Source organism: Suricata suricatta, chromosome 10 (assembly GCF_006229205.1).
Source record: "Suricata suricatta isolate VVHF042 chromosome 10, meerkat_22Aug2017_6uvM2_HiC, whole genome shotgun sequence".
NCBI classification, from domain to species: domain Eukaryota; kingdom Metazoa; phylum Chordata; class Mammalia; order Carnivora; family Herpestidae; genus Suricata; species Suricata suricatta.
Genome location: NC_043709.1, coordinates 103,900,123 through 103,920,022, shown reverse-complemented (window position 1 = coordinate 103,920,022; position 19,900 = coordinate 103,900,123). Strand labels below are relative to the sequence as shown.

Here is a 19,900-nt window from a genome sequence, read left to right as displayed (position 1 = left end):
TGTGTTCTGTGGAACACTAGTTCTGGGAGATATTATTTGGCATATCCAAAAAAACCCCACTGAAACAAAACAAACCAAAAAACAAGGATCTAGTCTTCTAAAAAGGCTGTGAGTGTTGGTTCTTGAGAGCCAACCTTTCCTTGGGGCTTTAACTTGGGGCAATCTTGGAGTGCATCCTGCATCAAAGGCTCTGAGTCCCACACTGAAGAAACCTGTCTCATTACACTGAAGGCAGGAGTTCCGTAGTTTTGGCGGGGATGTTAGGTCCTGCTGAATGCCACTCCAGATGGCAGCTCTGGAGGCATTAGAAGTCACTGCCTTGGCTTTCCATCTCTGCTTCCCTCTCTAGCAAGTTTTTGGGGGTGACCGGGGGAAGGTGAGACTTGAAGGGGGTTTCCTTATAGGGTGTTAGAACTGTCATTACGGGGTTGGAATCATTTCTGTGAGGAAGGATACAGGGTTCCTCAGTTTTCCCAGGGGATGCTGTCGTTGGAGGCCAGTTTTGGTTTGCTGTTATTCAGGTGATAGTTCCATAGTGCCTGATAGGTACGAGGTGGTACTGTGTTAGCATCTGGAGGGACATAAAGGTGGGTAAGAGATACTCCTGTGAAAAGACTATCCTGACCTTCCTTGATTCCTCTACCTCACCCTCACATTCTCTTCACCATCGGGCAATGTCGCATCTCTGCCTACCTCTCTCTGTCCTCCACTGCTGTCACCAGAAACAGACTCCTGCTTTCCCTCTTGCCACGTACCAGTGCATTCTTTAAGCAGTCAGCACGCTGACTCAAAAACATGAATCCAATTATACAATTCCCGTTAAGGCCCTGCTCCATGTGGTTTCTGAGGGCAGTCAGGGTAAATCCACACCCCTTCCAGATCTCAAAAAGTCTGAATTCTCTGACCTTTTCTCTTACTGATCTCAGTTCCCAAAAGAAGCTGAGCTTGCCCCTGCCTCAGGACCTTTGCTCTCACCTCTCCCTCAAATGCTCTTCCAGATTATTTCAACCTCTGAACCTCATTTTAATGGTACTCTCCTAAACAACCTTATCTCAAACAGGGGTCTCTTGCCTCAGTGGTGCTCGCACTGTGGTGGCCTATTTTGCCCAGCATAGCACTTGCCCTATTTCTTAACCTCTTAGTCTCTGAACTACCCTGTGAGCCCTGTGAGATAGTACCATGTCTCAACATCATCACTGAGGTGCTCAATAACCACTTATAGAAAGAAAAGTTGGAAAAAGCAATACTAGTAATAGAAATGACAAAGGGGCACATTCCAGTTCAATATAAAGAAGGGTTCCCAACAGAGCTGCCTGTAGAAATAGGGGTCCCTTATGGCAGAAAGGAGGAATGTGTAGAGATTTCTGCATTGATGGGAGATCGATGATCTTAATGGTGTTTTCTGATATTATGATTCAGATTCTCTTTTTCTTGTTCTCCAGTTTCATAATTTCCATCATGCATGCATGCATTAAGTTTTCACTGAATGCCTCTCATGGGACACAGAATTGCACATGAAACAATTCCTGCCTTCCAGGAATTGGACAATCTAATTTTTGTCTCCACATCTTGAAAGTCTTCCCATTTCAAGTGCATGTGCATGTGTGTGTGCATGCATGTATGCATACACATTAATATGTAGGCTATTAGGCATCATCACCTATCAGGCAACTGTTCCCTCTCTTGAAAGTGCCTGTCACTTCAGATTTGGAAGGGAAATCCAGAAGGTCCAGATAAATCCAGGGAAACACAAGGGCCAAAGACAGAATGGGGGAAGGAGGCATAAAGGGAGAGAAGGGGCCTCAGGGGAGGCAGAAGGACATGGGAATGGAGTGAATGTATCAGTTGACATAGACTAGTTACTTGAGAATGGCTAGCTTTCATTTTGTCTCTGATTTGCTTTTAAGAAAGAACATGAACATTTGCTGTAGATCCACTAGGGGCAGAGCAACATCTCAGCTTGTTCATTGAAAAACGTCTATTTTTTCAATGAGGGTGTAGTGGATAGAACTTGGCTTCTGCATCACCTAAATCTGCATTAACATCTCCCAAAAAACAACAGCAAAAAACTAGCTCTGCCATCTTGGACACATTGCTTTGCTTTTCTCTGACCTTCGGTTTCCTAAATACCATCGTACTAGTCTCACAGATTGATTGGGATAGTGAATGGAGAATATCTAATGCAGTGTTCTTCAGACACTTAATATATATTACTTCCTTCCTTCCTTGTTCCTGAATGTTACTTAATTTAACATATTGGAATTGATACACAATGGGTTCATGTGTTTATTCACTGCCTCTTCTTTTTAAAAAAAATTTTATGTTTTTAATTTATTTTTGAGAGACAGAGAGAGACAGTGAGAGCAGGGGAGGGTAAGAGAGAGAGGGAGATACAGATTCTGAAGCAGGCTCCAGGCTCTGAGCTAGCTGTCAGCACAGAGCTTGACATGGCGCTTGAACCCACGAACCGTGAGATTATGACCTGAGCCAAAGCCAGATGCTTAATCAACTGAGCCACTCAGGTGCCCCTTCACTGTTTCTTCTTAAGTAGGAATGGGAGTACAAGGCTGGATAGGTTTTCCAGGGATGAATGAGATAGTGAAATGGGGACTCCACAAGACCAAAGTCAGGGGGGTCTATTCTTAAAAAGGGGAAGAGAGCAAGGCTGTGCTCACCACCCTTTCTGTCATCACTGTTGTGTCCCTGGAACCAAGCACACTGCCTGCTATGTTTGTGCTCAATACAGTATTTGTTGAGTTGTTGGTGAACTTTAGCCTATTGGGAAACCTGGTCTGAAGTCTAATGGACTGGGAAAAAGAGTAGCTGGTACCCCAGGGATCACCAAGGACACACCTTATATTCAGCCCACAGTAGCAAGACTAATTCCAGACCACACTCTCCCCACCTTTCTTAGGGTCTTCCTTAGTTCAGGAACTTGGTGGAACAGGACCCACAGGGAAGGAGACTCAGCACTTACAGGGGACAAGGACTAGGGAAGTCCAGGGATGACTGTAAGAACTGGCCGAGTCAGGAGAAAATTCACACTGTGGGATCCCTGAGCAAGAGATTGCTGTCTTACCCTGTCAAGAGGGCTTCCACCATTGTGAGTCAATTTCTGGTAGAAAATTAACAGCTGGAGAATGAGTGGGGAGGGTGAGGTAAACCATCTGGCTTTATGAAGCCAGAGCAGCTGGGCTGAAGAAACCAAGACAGACAGAAGACAGCAGAAGCTGGGAATATTATGGGTAAGAAGCAGTATCTGGAGCTGTGCTGCCTGATATAGCAGCTGCCGGCCACATTTGGCTATGTAATTTTAAATTAATTAAAATAAATATATTTGAAAAACTCATCCTTGGCTGTACTAGCCACATTTCAAACAAGCAATAGCCACAGGAGGCTATATTATCGACAGTGTATATGGAACTACAGAAAGTTCTATCAGAGCTGATCCAGAGGCCTCACTTCATCCCTTAGGTTTGAAATGCCTTTGGATCTTAATTTGCCCTACAATATGAAAGTCTTGAGGCTTCAGCTACTTGATTTAAGAAAGCTGGGGTACCAGGGGGGTTGATGAGGGATTTTCCCTTGGTTCTGTTGACCTCTCTTGACCATTCTCAGGCTGAGAGAAAGCTGAAAGGGGAGGCCAAGGCTTTGATCACAGGGTCAAATCCCACCCAGCATCCTCCCCTGGGGGAGATACTGAGTGGGCAGCAGCCAAAGGGAAGGAAATAAATCTAAGCAACGGCAGACCTGCTTCTTCATCTCTTCATTACCCATGTGAAAGTTTATAGGAAGTAAAGGAATCAGGAGCCTTTCACTGGGTGGTATGCCTACCTTGCTGGGCAAACTGACTTCTGCTGAGAACAAGCCTGGAGCCTCTCCCTCTTTCTTCCCCTCCTCATTGTGCTTGCTGAGTCATGGTCAACAGCAAATCCCAGGCAGCCACGTGACATTATCACCCCCTCTGGTACTAAAACCTGTAGCTAACAGTGGAGTATCTGTGACCAGGTTCTTGCCTCTCCCTCCACGGTGATGTCAGAATTACCCAAATGGGCTGAAGCCTTGGAACAACCCAGGGTCACTCAATCAGCCACCAGGTTGCTGGGGGCTCCCCTTTCACCTGCCATTCTCACCTTGGGTAAAGTCCAATCTGGCGTTTTCAATTTCAATGGGATTGGACTGAATCTATGGATCAGTTTGAAGAGAAATGACATGCTTATAATATTGAGTTTTTCAATTCATAAACATGATATATTTCTCAATTTACTTAGTTGTTTTTAGTTCCTTTCTATGAAATTTCATAGTTTTCTTTGTAGTGATCTTAGACATTTTTGGTTAGTTTTATTCTTAGATATTTTTCAGTTCTTATCATCTTAAAAAATTTTTTTTGTCTTTGCTGATGCATTTCAATTCATTATAGAATAGTCCAGTTATTTAGTTACCTTCAGATAATTATAACCAGGACTTTCCCACACTGACTAATTTGGTTCTACATAATCAGGCAGGACCCAGGTACCATTCAGTGTCTCCAAGTATCTCCTACTCTAGGGAAGGGATCTCTTCTGGCTTAATGTTAGGTGTGGAATCATTACTACTATTACCTACTGCATTCTCTTCAGACATCACCACAGATTCCTGAAGTGTGGGACTGAACTGCTCTAAACTGGTTTATATTCACCCATAGTTTTTGGTGTGTTTGGAATAGTGTCAACTTAAGGAGTGGGGCAGTTGGATTTAGGGCAGGGATTCACTTGAGTAAATTAATTTTCCATAATGTGGTGAGGAGAACAGAAATGAAGAACTTGGCAACATCAATCACCATGAAGACAATGAAAGAATAAAGCAAGAGTACAAAGGGATCAGCCAACTCACTGGCCATTCAACAAATCACAGACACTGAAAGGATAGAGAAGAAAAGTCAAGCAGTGAGAACTTCAGGTAACTTCTCCCTGGCTACAATTGATGCCAGTCTTCTATACCCTTGCTACCTAACTGTCCTTTCACACACAATGCTTATAAGTGCAGACTCATTCATATCATAGATAAATGGGAATATCAGTTAATGGTGACTGTTCTGTATTTCAGGTCACTGCTAGAAGCCACTAGTTCTAGTCAGATATTTCTACTATGGCTTCAAGTTGTTTCTGGTTTGATTTTCTGCCTGAAGATTTGGAGGATGCTTTTCCTGGAGTCCATTCCCTAAATGAAAAACATAGCTTAATGATAAACTAGTTCTCTTCAAGTCTCCTCCCAACTGGTCAGCCTTCCTTGCTTGGCCAGCCAGGTCCAATGACCCCATCCCTCTTATCACCAGAAGTCCCTTTTGAGGTATTCACAAAAAATATCCATTTTCCTTTCAATTTACACCACAGATTGACCCTGGCACGTGTGGAATGCGACTGACCCCAGGATAGCTCTCTTATTTCTTTGGGAAAAGTTTCTCTTATTTTATTCCATCTTCTCCCAATAGAAAATGAGGGATTGAGGCAACTAGGAGTTGCCCTATGGTTTAGACCACCTCAGCTAGCTACTTTCTAGAACATGGCTTGCTCGTTGATCTGCAGGATTTAGGTAAGGGTGTCTTTCAAGCTGAGGCCCCTGCAGGGATCCATTCCATTTGCTTCTTAGGGCAGGTCTGCTTAATACATCTCCTGTATTTATGAGGTATAATTCAGAAAGTCCAATGTAGGGTTCTGCAGACTGCATCAGACACCATCAGAGACACATCTGAGTCAATTGTGGAATGACTCAAGGCTTTGAAATATTTAAACCATATGTCTCATGAAAGTAGGTGAAGACGATGCCAGTTTCCCTACTAGAGGCTGTCATCTGAGACTGAAGCTCAATTTGGCAATGATCCTGCATTCCCAGCCTCATTGGTCACATTGATGTGGGCTGTGAACCTGTCAGTACTGCTGAGCCACGTGGCTTGGAATAGGATCATAGGTAAGCAGAGGGACTGTGGACCCCATGAAAGGTGTCCAGGGACATTTAGTGGTCTTCTCTAGGCCAGGACAATATTTATGTCCCTGAATAGGACTGGGATTAGAAGGGAAAGTGAAAAGAGTATATTTGCTGCCCTGAAGGAGGTAAGAAACACCATTATTTCACCAAATGACATTTATTAGTGTGGGGAGTGGCAAAGATTCAGCTGTTTGGCCATTTGCTAGCCGGATATGTCACTCCCTCAGGGGAGTTACAAAAATGGCAGGGAAGCACCACTCCCTGTCAGAAGAAGCCAGAAGAGCAAAGATCAATCGTCTACAGGCAGGGTGGTTTCGGCCCTTCACGTGCTGTGCTAAAAATTTTAGTTTATTTCCTTCTTTACCCTAGCTTTAATCCTTTAACCCTGTTTCCTAGCAATAGACCTAGGTCAGCTGCCTTGTTTTCCCGCCTTGAAACCTTTATAAGATACAGTGTTTTCTGAATAAAGAGGAAGAGGCTTGATCAGATACCGTGTGCTGTCTCCACTCTCTGCGTCTCCCTCCTGCCCTTTCTCTCCCTCCCTCAGGATCAAGAACCTGCAAAGATTTGCTGCCCCGCGGGCCGGAGCGGCTAGACGCGACATATTAGAAGTCTTATTCTTTGAAAATTAGCCAAATCCTCAAACACTCTTTGAAAGAAAGAATCAGTATTGCAAGAATATAGTCTGTCTTATCTTTAAAGTCTCTCAAAGGTTGTTTCCCTCTTTTTGAAAAGTGCCCAGCAGAGCACCTGACATGGAAGATGCTTGCGAACAGGTTGGCATAGTGGAAATGACATCGACTATAAAGTCAGAGGCACCAGATTCTATTCCCAGTACTGCCACTTAATAATGGTGTAATTTATATTATACTTAATTGCTCTGAGTTTCACTTCCCTCTTCCCTAAAATGAAGATGTTACTACCTTTCTTATGAGGGCGTTTTGAGGATTATGTGCAATGAGGTATGTGTAGCACATGGTAGGTTATTTAGAAATGTTAGTTGAATTTTAATTCAAAGAAGATGACATCTTGTTAAATGAATTCAGATCCAATAGCCAAGGAGCACTCCTCCTACCCCAATTAATCCCAGAACAAGTAAAATTTGAATAAAAATAGAATATATATACAAGGATTCTTCCTTTTTGTCTCCTTTTGATGTGTCGAATCTGTAAAAACTGGTAAAGGAGTAGGGGAGAAGGGTCAAAAAGCTGTAGAGGTTTCCTCAACTCTGGAGCCATATGATTCTCTTAGAACCAACTCTTTCTTTCTTACTGCTCTACAAAAGGGGTTGTGGTAGCCAGGGGGGCCACTGAGTTGCTGCTATACTCTCCCTCAGAAGCAGCTGCCCATGTTGTGAATCCCAGGCCAGTGGATGCCAGTGATTCTGACCTGTCTTCAGAGTTGGAAGATGGTGGGTGATACTCACGTCAGTTTACTCCTCCATTATCCAGGAGAAGGCAGTGGGGCTGCCTAGGGAGGGCACAGAGAATCCAAGGTGACAGGAAATCCAGCCTTCCTTACCCTGCTTCATTCAGCCAATGGTTCTAATCTTTCTTCCAGCCTTTTTTTCTAGAAGTTGCTTATAATGTCTGCTTATAAGACATCTGCCCTTCCTATACTGGAAAGTGCAAGGGAGCAAGGATATAGCCTCTGAGGAGGGGAATAGGAGGTCCCCATAGGGTGGAACACTGAGCCCTGAGCAAACAAAGCCCTGGCTGAGCTTGAAGGTGGTCTGTGCAGCTGATGAAGTGAGAGAAGAGTAGAACAGCAGCCTGAGTGAATCTGGGGGGCTGGTTGTGAAGAGGTTTGGTTTGCCAGTTGGTGGGCATAGCTTCTTTTAGATCATATGTTAGGGGATGAGGGTGGAGACAGGGTGGGAAAGGGGAGAAGAAGGACCATCATCTGCCTCCTTGGAAGAAGAGGCTTGGCTGTTCCTGTATATCCCCAGCCATGGACTAGAGAGAGCAGAGTCTATCTCAAGGGGCTGTCCTGGTAGGTTTAGGAGTTGCAACATTTGTCTTCCAAGAACATGGGGTCTTTCACTGATTAGTTTTGCCCCTCACTCTCCTTCTTTCAATACTGACACTCTTTCCTCTCCTTCTTCTCTGTCCCTCTGGTGCCTGCAGACCAGACACCTTTTTCAGAGGCCTACCTTGGGTTTGAAGGCAATGAGCTTCAGAATCATCTCCACAGTGAAGAGGCCGGTGAAGAGCATGTTGAGGATGTTCATGGCGATTTTGAATAGGCAGCTCTGACCATAGTGCTGAGGGGAAGGGAAAAACTGTGAAAATGAGGCAGGAGCATCCCTACTCCTCCTCATCTTCTTCTCAACAGAGATCTTCCTTGAACCAAAACCTGGAAGGCTTTTCACATCTCCAAGGGCAGTAAGGTGGACTCAGAAAATCTGAAAATTCTTCCCTTTTCTCCTAGCTCTGAAAACACAGGTTGGAAAAATTCTATGCTCCTGCTTTGATTGGTTATGACAACTTTATGAATACTTCCCACTCTCAAGAGAACTTAAGCACAAGTTGACTTCCCTGAAGACAGGTGGATATAGAGTCAACCTCTACACTCATGTTTCACTGACAATCATAAACTCTATAAGCTCCCCTCTGTTGTCCATTTCCTTCACTCTAAATGTTTTCTTAACCCAAGCTCCTATGGTTTCTTTCATAAGGTGCCAGAGAGGAGCTCATCCTTGTGAAAGATAAGGGACACTTACCTTTCTCCATCTGGGAAAAGAGGACAGTTCTGCTTTTTCTGACTCCCTTGGCCAATATGAAGGTGACATGCTGGAGACAGCCAGGCAGCTCTTTTACACTACATATCCTCCCCTAGCATTCTCCCTCCTGCAGGCATCATGGGTCCAGGGCCCCCCTTGGACTAACCTGCATGGCCAAGCAGATGGTGTTGAGCAGGATGAGGACGAACATCAGGTATTCAAAGTAGGTGGAGTTGACCACATACCACACTTTGTACTGGTGTTGGTTCTTGGGGATGTACCTCCGTAGGGGCCGGGCCTTGAGGGCATATTCCACACACTGTCGCTGGGAGGGAGGGAGTGGGAGGGGTGGGGTGGGAATGGAGAGAGGGGGTTAGTAACCTGGATGGTGTATGTAGGGATGGCAGAGGAGGGTGGGATGTGGATGAAACTATACACCTTGGGAGTCAGAGAAATAATCTACTGCTCTGGCTCATATACAGGTTTGAGATATTATTTGGACTTTTTTTTTTTTTTAATTTTTGGTAACTCCCTTAATGAAGGGAAGAATTGCCTCCAGTCAATATCCTTATCAAGACTTAGTTAAGGAGTTTGTGTCTCATTTTCTCAACTTGGTAATGCCTGCTATGCTGCCAACACTTAGTTGGCTTTTGATAAATATTAAATGACAGTTTGTCTTCCCATTGGTATTTCCTATGTCACAGACTCTCCTTAGAGCACTTCCCTCCTCAACTTCTTCTCCTATCCTAAGTTAATCTTCCTTATTTACCTGTGTGGATTCATGGATAGGGGAGGGGATCTTAGGCTAACGACATTCCTGAGATTCCAGAACAGATCTAGTTCATTTCTCTGCACTGTGCCCAGATTCCTATGTCAGGACCTGGGGAGTCATTCCTGCCTCTTCACTTACTTTCAGCCTCCGCACTAGTTCTCTAAGTTCTCTTATTTCCTCTTACTTTCTCCACCTCTACTATCATCAACCTGATAGTAGATGAGGGCCTAATCATCTCTCATCTATGCTTTCTAATTGGCCTCCTTCTTTCCTATCTTACTTCCAATCCAAAGGCCATACAGCAGCCAGAATGACAAGTCTAAACCCAAAATGTTGACATCAAAGCCAATGAGGGATCCAGCTGGCTTAACTGGTGTAGAGCTGAGTGTCTTGTGCTATGTGCCTTCCCATATGAGACTTTAAGTCACTCAAGGAACTCCAGTGGCGCAATCGGTTAGTGTGCGGTACTTATGAGACTTATGAGACTTTAAGTCACTCCCACAGAGGGATATAACTCCTTACTCTCTCCGTTGAGGAGTCTAGCTGGGGAACTGACCTCAATGACAACATGTGCAGCCCACTGTAACAGCTTCATTCCTCACTGATGGAGTTGCCAGCTTTCTCAGAAGCCAACAGAATACCTTACAGTCCTGGCATTACCATTTTATTCCTACTAAAGCCTCTTTCTTGCCCCTGCCTCATGCACAGGCCTCTGTGTTTTACTTAAGTCATTTAGAGTGGTTTTCTAAAACCCTTCTCTTCCCCACCCCTAAAGCCCTCACTGCCTCTTTGCTCTAGTTTCTTTCTTCATTATCAATGTGCTAACCCATGTGGGCACTTTCTAGCTTGTCAACTTCTAAAAGATAGGGTATGTGTTTTTTTCCCCACAGCATGTATCAGAGAGCCTCCTTAACTAGGTGCTTAACAAATATTTGTTGTCTGAATGCATTTGCCAGATCAGGATTTATAGAGATTTGCATTTCTTTTGACCAGGCCCTTCCAGAAGACTGACAGCCCTATTCCCTTGTTGAGGAACAAGACAGATGATCTTAGTATCTGCATAGATCTCTTTCCTGACCACAGCCTCTCTTCTGGGTGAACCGCAGGCTGCCAACTGTTGTCATTCCTCATGTAGTTTGGCTCCCCACCTGGCCCTGTCACCTGTTCTTCTCCTTCCTAGGAAGCTACCTGGTTCTTGTCCAGCTCACAGTTCTTGTATTCCTGCTCCCCCTGCTCCTGGAAGGTAACGATGACGAAACCCACGAAGATGTTCATCATGAAGAAGGCAATGATGATGATGTAGATGATGAAAAAGATAGAGATCTCCACACGGTAGTTGTAGATGGGGCCCTTGTCTTCTGTGTGGGAGTCGATGGAGCGGTACAGCAGCCTGCAGGAGGAGACAGGCCCCACAGAGGGAGCCGGAGAAGCAGTGTCACCTCTGTGGAATGATGGCACCACTGCTCCTAGGGATCCTCGAGATCAGGGGTGCGGGAACCAGCTCTAGGCTGGGAGTCTGAAGATCTGGGTTCAAATTCCAGCTCTCCACTTACTGGGGTAAGACCATGGGCAAGTCACTTAACCTCTTGGAGCCTCAGATTCTTCATCTGTAAAATGGAGACAATAATTTCTGACTTTCCTACCTGGCAGGGTAGTTGATATAATGTATACAAGGGTGTTTTGAAATTGTCAAGAATTTGTAAAATGAGACATAGACATTGCTTTCAAATACTGGAAACATTAGTAAATATTGAAACAGCTTTGCAAACTGGCATAGGCTCAGAAGATGTTACAGTGAACATAAAATAAATCTATCTGAAAGCAAATATCCATTTAGATAAACAATTTTAGATAAAAACGACCTAAATTTATTCAGATCATCAACAATGGTTTGGGTTTATACTTCGGTAGTTTACATAAGTATACCATTCATTTGGGTCCAGACTATATGCCCATAAGGTTGTTTCTCTTCATGGACAGAGAATATCTCTTCTCTTTTCTTTGTTACACTGCACAGTACTTGGTTATTTTGCTAGGTATGATCTAATATTTTACCATATAATGATGGTGACTCTCATCTAAGATTCATGTGCTCTTACTGACTTAGAAATATTTAGAGTTTTCGTCCTTTTAGATGATAATTTCCCTGGAGTACACTGGGTGGGGAGGATGGGGAAGCAGGTGTCTATACAAAGATATATGGAACACCTGATGCACAAGCTGCCTGGTGGAGGTGATACAATGGAAAAGGTCAACCAGGCTGGTCTAGGCATGATCTCTGCAGAGGAATTTGGACCCAGGCTTCCACCCTTTTCTTACTTTTCACCATAATTATAAACAAGGTTTTTCTAAGGAGACTGAGATAGAATCTAAAGCAGATATCTCTGCCACCTCTCCCCACATTGAGTGCATGTTGGGATCAGTAATCTGGAATCCTATGGTGATCCAAAGGGCCCATACCTAGAGAAACCCACCCCATTCCTAGATGCCATGAGACTAATGACAAAGACCCCTATCATTGTGGCTCACGCTGAGGTAGGGAGGGGGAGCGAAAAGAAGATCATTTTTATTTGGAATTTATGAAATGTTGACATCTTCTTGAAAAAGAATAGTCTATGTTTCAGCAGTGACCATGGTAAGTAGATTGTCTAGGAACAAACCCTCATTGTTTGGGAAGGACACAGGTAAGCATGACCTCTTGGGAGGAGTGCAGAACAGTAATAAAACTTGGGGAATGGGTTGGCCTCTAATATCAGGGTGGACAGGCCATGGTTATCATACTCACTCTGGCCACCCCTCAAAGGTGGAGACAGTAAAGAGGGCCATCATGGCCGCTAGAACATTGTCAAAGTCAAACTTGCTGTTCTCCCAGTTGCGGGTTTGGATGATGGGGTGGTCGACTTCCCCATCCTTGTATGTGATGTAGTTACCCCTGAGAAAGAAGGAAGAGTTAATTCTTGGGTTTCTGACCTCCCTTCACACCTGACCCATCAATGACTTCTGGTTTACTGGGTGGAATGAGACTAGGGTTAAACCTCATTTAAGTGCCAGCCATTGGGAAGAACTTCAGCAGCCAGACCGTTTAAGAATAGATATGTCATGTCAATGGTATTACATTACCCAAGGTAAAAGTCCAGCTGTCAGAGCTGTCTGAAAAAGAATGGGCTGTCCTTCTCTCAGGCCAAGTCACCAACCTCCCAGAGTTAACTAGCCTTGGTGCTGGCTGCCCTCCAGCTTATACTCACTTGCATTCCGCCTCGGTCTGTTTGGAACTATCTGAACAGGTGTAGAGCTTTCCCTGGAAAGCAGAAGAACAAAGTGATTGGAGATGTTCATCAATCAATGAATCAGTCAAGAAATGATTAGTGATAATGTCTATAGCCCAGCACTGTGCTAGGAACTTGGGACAAAAGTGCAAGGAGAGCATAATCTAACAGGGAAGACATGACTCACATACACCAAGCAGTCAGTGAATAAAGATGCTCAGTCTTGCAAGTGCCACTGAAATTACAAAAAGGGGAGGGGGGGGGACCCCACTCCATGAGAGCTGGACTCTTGGCTGGCTTAAGAAGTGGAAGTAGAACAGGTCTCAGAGGGACAAATTAGATGGGAGGAAATCAGGCAAATTTATATGATTAGTCAGAGAAGGAGGGGAAAGAACACTTCAGAAATAAAAGGATTAAACAGAAAGAGCAGAAACCAAGGAAGCTAGCCTCACTGTAGCTGGGGGGCCTTGTCAGGAAGCAGAGAACCTGGATGGATGCAGCATTCTGAAAGCTAGCTGGAGAAGGGTGGATTTGATGCTGTCAATAATGGGGGACCACTGTGGGAGTTTAAGCTGGTGACTGGCACAAGGCTTCAGAGGATAAAAGTCCCTCTCTCTTTCTTGATAGAAGGAGGGGGAGGGATCAGAAGGGCAGACTGTGCTGCAAGGCCAAGGGTCCTTGACCTGGTGGAGAATCCTCCTTCCCGGTGGGGGAAGCTGAAGGGAGGGTATTTGGAGGTTCCACTCATCCCGAGTCCGACCCAGGCTGCTGTCCTCTTTTGGGTGTATCTGCCAGCAATCTTTCTCAGGCACACTGACAGGAGGGGAAGGAAGGAGGAGCATAGATCAGAGCTGGGCTGTTACCTTGAAAAGCTGGACCCCGATGCAGGCGAACATGAACTGGAGCAGCGTGGTGACAATCACGATGTTCCCTATGGTCCGGATGGCGACAAACACACACTGGACCACGTGCTGTGGTGGGAAGGGAAGGTGGGGGGCAGGTTTCAGAAAGTGCCTACAGCCTGAGCTTCCTTTAGCCAAGGCACCAGCCTCTTGGAGGGAGGTGCATGGGCAGCCCCTTTGCCAGCCGAGGGAAAATATGACTCAAAGAGGCAGAACACCTTCGGGTTCACACAGTGATGGGATCCAATGGACTCAAAGTCCCTTGTTGGGCTCTAGGTGACTATAGGGACAAAAGCCCTGCTGGTTTCCCATTTTATAAGTATAGGAATATGGGGTCCTCATCTTTATGTGGGGGCCCTGGGTTTGTGTGTGTGTCTCCTTTATGCAAAGGTTTTGCTCAGAAGTTCTAATTTTGTTTTCTTTTTTAAGTTTATTTTGAGAGAGAGAGAGAATCCCAAGCAGGCTCCATGTAGCTTGGCACGGAGCCTGATGGGGGGCTCGAACTCATGAACTGTGAGAGCATGATCTGAGCCCAAACCGAGTCAGGAACTTAACTGACTGAGCCACCCAGGTGCCCCTGAAAGTTCTGATTTTGAATGGCTGCCTATCCTTGTTCTCTTCACCCTTAAGTGGGACTGAAGGTGCAGACAAGAGAGTCCAGGCTCCAACACAACAGCCATTTTCTCCAGCCATTTCTTCTCCCTCTAGTCCCCGCCCCACCTACCTGCCTCACTTAACTTCCCCCAATCCACAGCTGGGTTGTTGCTTGCTCTGCTGATGGCTCCCCACCCAGGCCCACCCTTCTCACCTTTAGCCCCTTGGCCCTGTTGATGGCCCTCAGGGGCCTGAGGACTCGCAGAACTCTCAAGATCTTCACCACATTGATTGCACTGGACCTGGGAGAGAGAAACAGGGCAGGGGAGTAAGCTCCATTGTGGTGGAGCAGGAAATAATGTGGTTGAGGGGGTGTCCTGGCAGGCTGACTCCAGGCAAACGTGAGAAAGTGTAAAGTCTGTTATGGGTACTTTCTCATCCTGGAGCCATTCTCTACTCCCATCTCCCACCCTCAAAGGGTCTGGAACTTGCCTGTGACCCTGGACTTCTGGTGGTGTGTAAATAATACGAAAAGCAATTTACCACAAATCATTAGCAATATAATGTGCTACTCAGGGAAGCTTTAGTAAAGAAAAGAGAAACCCCAGCTCTGTCACTTAACAGCCAATTTACAGAGGATAAATTCCCTAACCTTTTCATCTGTAAAGTGGATCTCATAAATTGTTGCAGGGATTAAATGAGGAAACAGTATCTGCATCATTTGCAGTATGCTTGGTGCATATTATGAACTGAATAAATGATAGCTTTTATTAGTATGTTTGATGAAGACATCACTGAACTTGAAGAAATGCTACACAGATGGTGGAGCTTCAGGACTTGTTGGCTAGAGGCGATGGGCTTGGGAGGAGATATTCTGGCGTTGATCTCCAGGTAGTTGCCCAATTACACACATATATACAACGTGCCCATGACACACATATATAAAACCCACCAGTTCGTAACACACTCAGGGCTTGAAGGAATGGATTCTATACAACAGGTTCCACATGCCTGGATGCTAGGGCTTGGCCAGAATTTATGGGAGCCTTAGGCTTTTGCTCTTCCCCAGTGGAGATGAGGCACTAGGGTGCAGTTCTCCCCACAAGCCCCTTGGCAGGAAGTCTGCATGGTTTCTGGAGTTATTCATCCATCCAGGTGGGCTCTATCTCAAGTGTCACACACTACCCATCTGATTGAGATATCCTTGCAAGCTTTCAGAGAGACGTGTACCCACCTTGGGACCTAAAAAAAATGTATGACACATCAGCATGAGGTCAGGATAATGTGCTCAGGAGGGAGCTGGTAGAAAGATTTGACTTCTGTTTCATGGCTCTTTTATTCCAAAGGATTCAAAGGGCATTCCTAGTTATGCCAGTACCTCAGGGAGGCGTTTGCACTGAATGGCAATGGAAGGGACTTTAAGGTCAGTGGGGAAAGCACAGACTAAAGAGGGGGGGTGGTTCTTGATTCAAGGTTAAACAGTAACTTAGTGGTAGTGCTGGGACTAGAATCTAGACCTGTAGGTTCCTGGGCAGACAGCTGGGATAATACAACTGATGATCACAGAGAGGGTCTCACTCCTGTTGCTCCCATGTCCACTCTTTCTAGGCTTGCCATGAAAAAACCCTTGGGAAAGAACACCCAGGACCCCTTTCCTTTGCTATTGGTATGGCCTTTGGCACATCTCTTATCATGAACTGCAGTCTTTCTATCTATAAAATGGTGGTAACAGTCCCTGCCCTGCCTGCAGCTTTTTTTGTGAGGACCATAGAAGATTGTGCATGTGAAAGGGGTTTCAAGTTGAAGGCAGGGTTAACCTTATCAGCAGATAAAACTTGGGAGAAACTAGTATCTGATTCTTTTAAACCTGAGCAAATTGACAACCTTGGTTGTATGATGGACTCACCTGGAAAACTTTTAAAACTCCTAAAGCCCAGGCTTGTATCCCAGACCAGTTAAATAAAAACTTGGGGAGAGGGATCTAGGCAAATATTTTTCCTGAAATTGGTTAGGTGATTCCACTATTTAGCCAAGACTGAACATCTGTAATTCCTCTCTTTCTCTGTCCCCCACCCCGCTTCTTCTCATCAGGTGCTTTGACTGGAGACAGAAAGGGAAAGAAGATGGACTGGAAGATCAGGGTTCGTCACGGCAATGGAGGGCCCTTGTTGCTGAGGGTAGACAACAACACTGGACACATAGAGGAGGAGACGGGAAGGCCCTGGAAGCATTCCTCTCATTATAACTGGACCTGGGTTTGCCTGTCATGCCAAGATCCAGATATTTTAAACATATTCTTGCTGGATGGACATATCCCCAAATGTCACACCACTGAGGACGTGGACAAAAAGCCATCATGTTGTACAAATCAGGGACCCCACCCTGTTCTTGTCATAGTCACACAGGTGGCCATGCAGGAATGCCCTTCAGTCTTGGTTTTCCTCTCTGACACCCATTTCTAGTTGTGCACCTCCATCTTGGGCTGAAGGAGTCTTACTCACTGGATGCCAAAGGAGATGAGGGACACGCTGACCACCAGCAGGTCCAAGATATTGAAGTAGTTCCGGCAGAAAGAGCCCTTGTGTAAGAAAGCCCCATAAGCAGTCATCTGCAGGAAGGTACAGAGAAACACAAGCATGAGTGGTCCTTGCCCAAGCTCCAGAGACCCCCTCATGCCTCCCTCTCCTCCCACAGCATCCTTTGGGCAGGGCAAGCTGAAGAGCAGTGAAGAAGACTGGGGGCAGGCAGGGTTGCAGAAAGAGAGGCAGGACCAAGGATAGCATCCTGCAACCATTTATATAAACACCAAACAATTCCCAACTCAGGATGGTTAAGTGGCTCCTTCCACTTACTAGACCACACCAGACTATATTTGAAGTCTTTTCAGACTGCCCTGTCATCCACCTCTCATTTTCCACTGTTCCTCATCAGAGGTCCCTGACCCTGGCCCTGAGGGGCCCTTTACTGACACTGTCCAGACCATAGTTCCCTTTGTATGCAAATGTATCAACCTCCTCTCCAAATTCTATCAACCTCCAGGGCTAGCTGCAGACACTAGGCATCTGGGGAGAGGTGGGGGCATGCCTACTACTGTGATCAACTGTCCTGGTTTCCCCAGGACTCCTGTTTTGGTACTGAAAGTCCTGTGTCCCACCCAGGCAACCCTCAGTCTTGGGCAAACCCAAGTCTTGGTCATTCTAGTGCCCATGAGAAGTTCTACCAATAATACCTTTGGCAATTAGCATTCTTCGACTTCCTAGCCTTAATTAGTGTTTATGATCTATGCCAAATATTCTAAACTCAATTCTATTATCTTCCCTTTAGACTGATGTTCTTTAAGGTCTGAGCTATGTGAACACACAGAGCGGTGTTGTGGTACCATGGTTGGGAGCATAGGGTCTGGAGCCAGGCTGCAAAAGTTTGAATCCCAGCTCTATCATATTTTGTTTGTACAGCCTGGAGCAAGTTACTTAACTTCTCTGTATCTCAGTTTCCTCATCTGAGAAATGAGGGTAATGATGATATTTACCCACCAGGGTTGTAGGCATCAAATGGGTTATTACAGGTAACTAAATAGAGAACTAAACTTGAGTCTGAATAGATTGGATTTGAATTCTGGATTCTTCCTATATAAGGATGTTCAGTTTCCTCATCTACAAAGTGGGCATACTACCCTGTCTTTGTAAGGCACACATAGAAAGGCAGCGTGGAGGTCCTTTGAAGACTAAAATGGGAGCACATGGGATGGTGGTTATTGTTATAGGACTTGGCTATTATTACCTCTCTCTGAGCTCAGTATAAAGTCACTATAGATGCTCAACAAATAGCCTTTCCAATTCTTTTGACTCGAATTAAGAGTCAGAGGATTTCCAGGTTAAGGTTGTGAAAGGCCATGGGCTGTGATGCATCAGCCAAAGGGAACAGTTTGGAGCCAGTGGCTGAGAGACTGAGAGCTGGTCATGTGGGGTCCAGTTTATCTCTTTGGAATCAGAGCATGCCCAGGGCAGCATGTCCGCAGAGCAATTCAAAAGCAAACACAGGGGGAACTGGCAAAAATAGCTCTTGCAACCTAATTCTTTCCATTTATCTCTTGCTGCAGGGGGTCACAGGGGACTCAGGCACCTGTGTCTTGCAACAGTTTCAAGAAGTAGGTATATTATATAAAAGGTTGCAGGGGATATAGTTAGAGATTTCTCCTGAAGTCCTGCCATCTGGAGGGACTTACTGTCTTGTCTCCCAGTGAAGATCTAGGAGAGGCTGCTGTCCTGTCTCTGACTGAAGATGTAGGACACCAGAGACTGGACCTGGCTCAGTTCTACAGCTCCTTTAACCAAAGAGCCTCTGTGCCTGCAGAAGGCTGAGCACCTTCCCTAGCCATTCACTTTTAGTTTCAGAGAAGGCACTGAGTCCAACCCTGCCTCACTCTTCTTTTGGAAATTGTGAAGACACTACTGAGCAACACAGAGCCCTCCATTGTCAGGGAAGAGCACTCCTTGAATAGGTGCAGTAGTGGGGTTCATAGTGCCAATGTCTGTCCTCTGACTTTGGGGTCCTATTTGTTGGGGAACATCGAATGAGACCAGCACACCACAAAGTGTGTGTGTGTAAGGGGTGGGAGGCGCATGCCCAGGCAGGGCCAGCGGAAGAGTGGCCATAAGAGAAAGAGCAACTGGACGCTGAAAAATGGAGCATTTATTTGAAAATTATCCTAGGCATTTAAGACAACAGAAAAGACCAGGTTCAGGTACTCAGTGCAAAGTGTCCTTTCCAAACCCTGTTTTGCTGATGGCCACCCACTCAGTTCTTGCTTCCTAAAAGTTCCTAAGCCATTGCATAGGAAAAGCCTATTGCTGGGGTATTTTCAGCCTACGGGGAGAAAAAAGGTGGCCATGAGATTGCTGACTCTCTGAGCTTGAAGGGCAGGAAAGCTGCTCTGTCCAGTCACAGGCGACCACCACCTCCCCAGGCAGCTCTTCTAGATATTAAATGTATCCTGTAACTTGTACTCACTGCTGGGCCCAGTTCACCTCCTCCCTCCTCTTTATGAAAGTTCTTTGCAGTATTCAGGCCACCAGTCATGGTTCTACAAGCCTTTCTTCTTAAGGCCAAATATCCTCAGGTCTCTCAACTGTTCTTGACACTAAATGTCTCTTGGACGATGAGACTGTTGTTGTCTGTGCCTTGTAGGAAGCTGAGCCTTCAGGCAAGGCAGAGGGGCCCAGTGGAAGGAGATGCAAGGAAGTGGGGTGGGGACTGGGCTTTATATTTAGAAGCACGCTGAGCATCAAAGGGAGTAGAAGAGGGAGAGGGTGAAGGGAGGGAAGGCTCTTGTCAAGACAATGTTTGCAAAGAGATCTTTCACTTCTGTTCCCAAGGCAACCTTGAAGGATAAACAGCACCACTGAAATCCACAAGGGAAGCTTTGTGGAGGGGTCCTGAGAACTGGGCCTCAGAGCTTTTCTTATCCCAGGCAAGAGTTTTGGGTGTTCGTGTGCCTCCCTGAGTCTGAAGTCCAAAACTCAGCCCACCAAGGAAAGGGATTTTTACAGAGTGAATCTTAAGGCAGCCACGCAGCTCTTGGCTCTGCCCCCCCCGCCCCCCCGGCCCCGCACCAAGGGATCAGGGACTGATCACATTCATGTCCTTGAGTAGAAGAGGAAACCTGAGGAACTCCCTTCAT

The 19,900-nt window shown here is 45.7% G+C and overlaps 1 protein-coding gene across 1 annotated transcript in view; it reads right to left on the bottom strand.

Annotated features, from left to right (window-relative positions):
• Nucleotides 1-19,900, bottom strand: part of CACNA1C (calcium voltage-gated channel subunit alpha1 C) — a 721,004-nt gene that overhangs the window by 73,272 nt on the left and 627,832 nt on the right. The window contains exons 23-30 of the mRNA XM_029953179.1: nt 16,722-16,828; nt 14,435-14,522; nt 13,588-13,695; nt 12,704-12,756; nt 12,244-12,390; nt 10,647-10,848; nt 8,853-9,011; nt 8,117-8,227 (exon numbers count right to left, since the gene is read on the bottom strand). Coding sequence (XP_029809039.1) covers nt 8,117-8,227; nt 8,853-9,011; nt 10,647-10,848; nt 12,244-12,390; nt 12,704-12,756; nt 13,588-13,695; nt 14,435-14,522; nt 16,722-16,828 — 975 coding nt within the window. The remainder of the gene's footprint in view (nt 1-8,116; nt 8,228-8,852; nt 9,012-10,646; nt 10,849-12,243; nt 12,391-12,703; nt 12,757-13,587; nt 13,696-14,434; nt 14,523-16,721; nt 16,829-19,900) is intronic.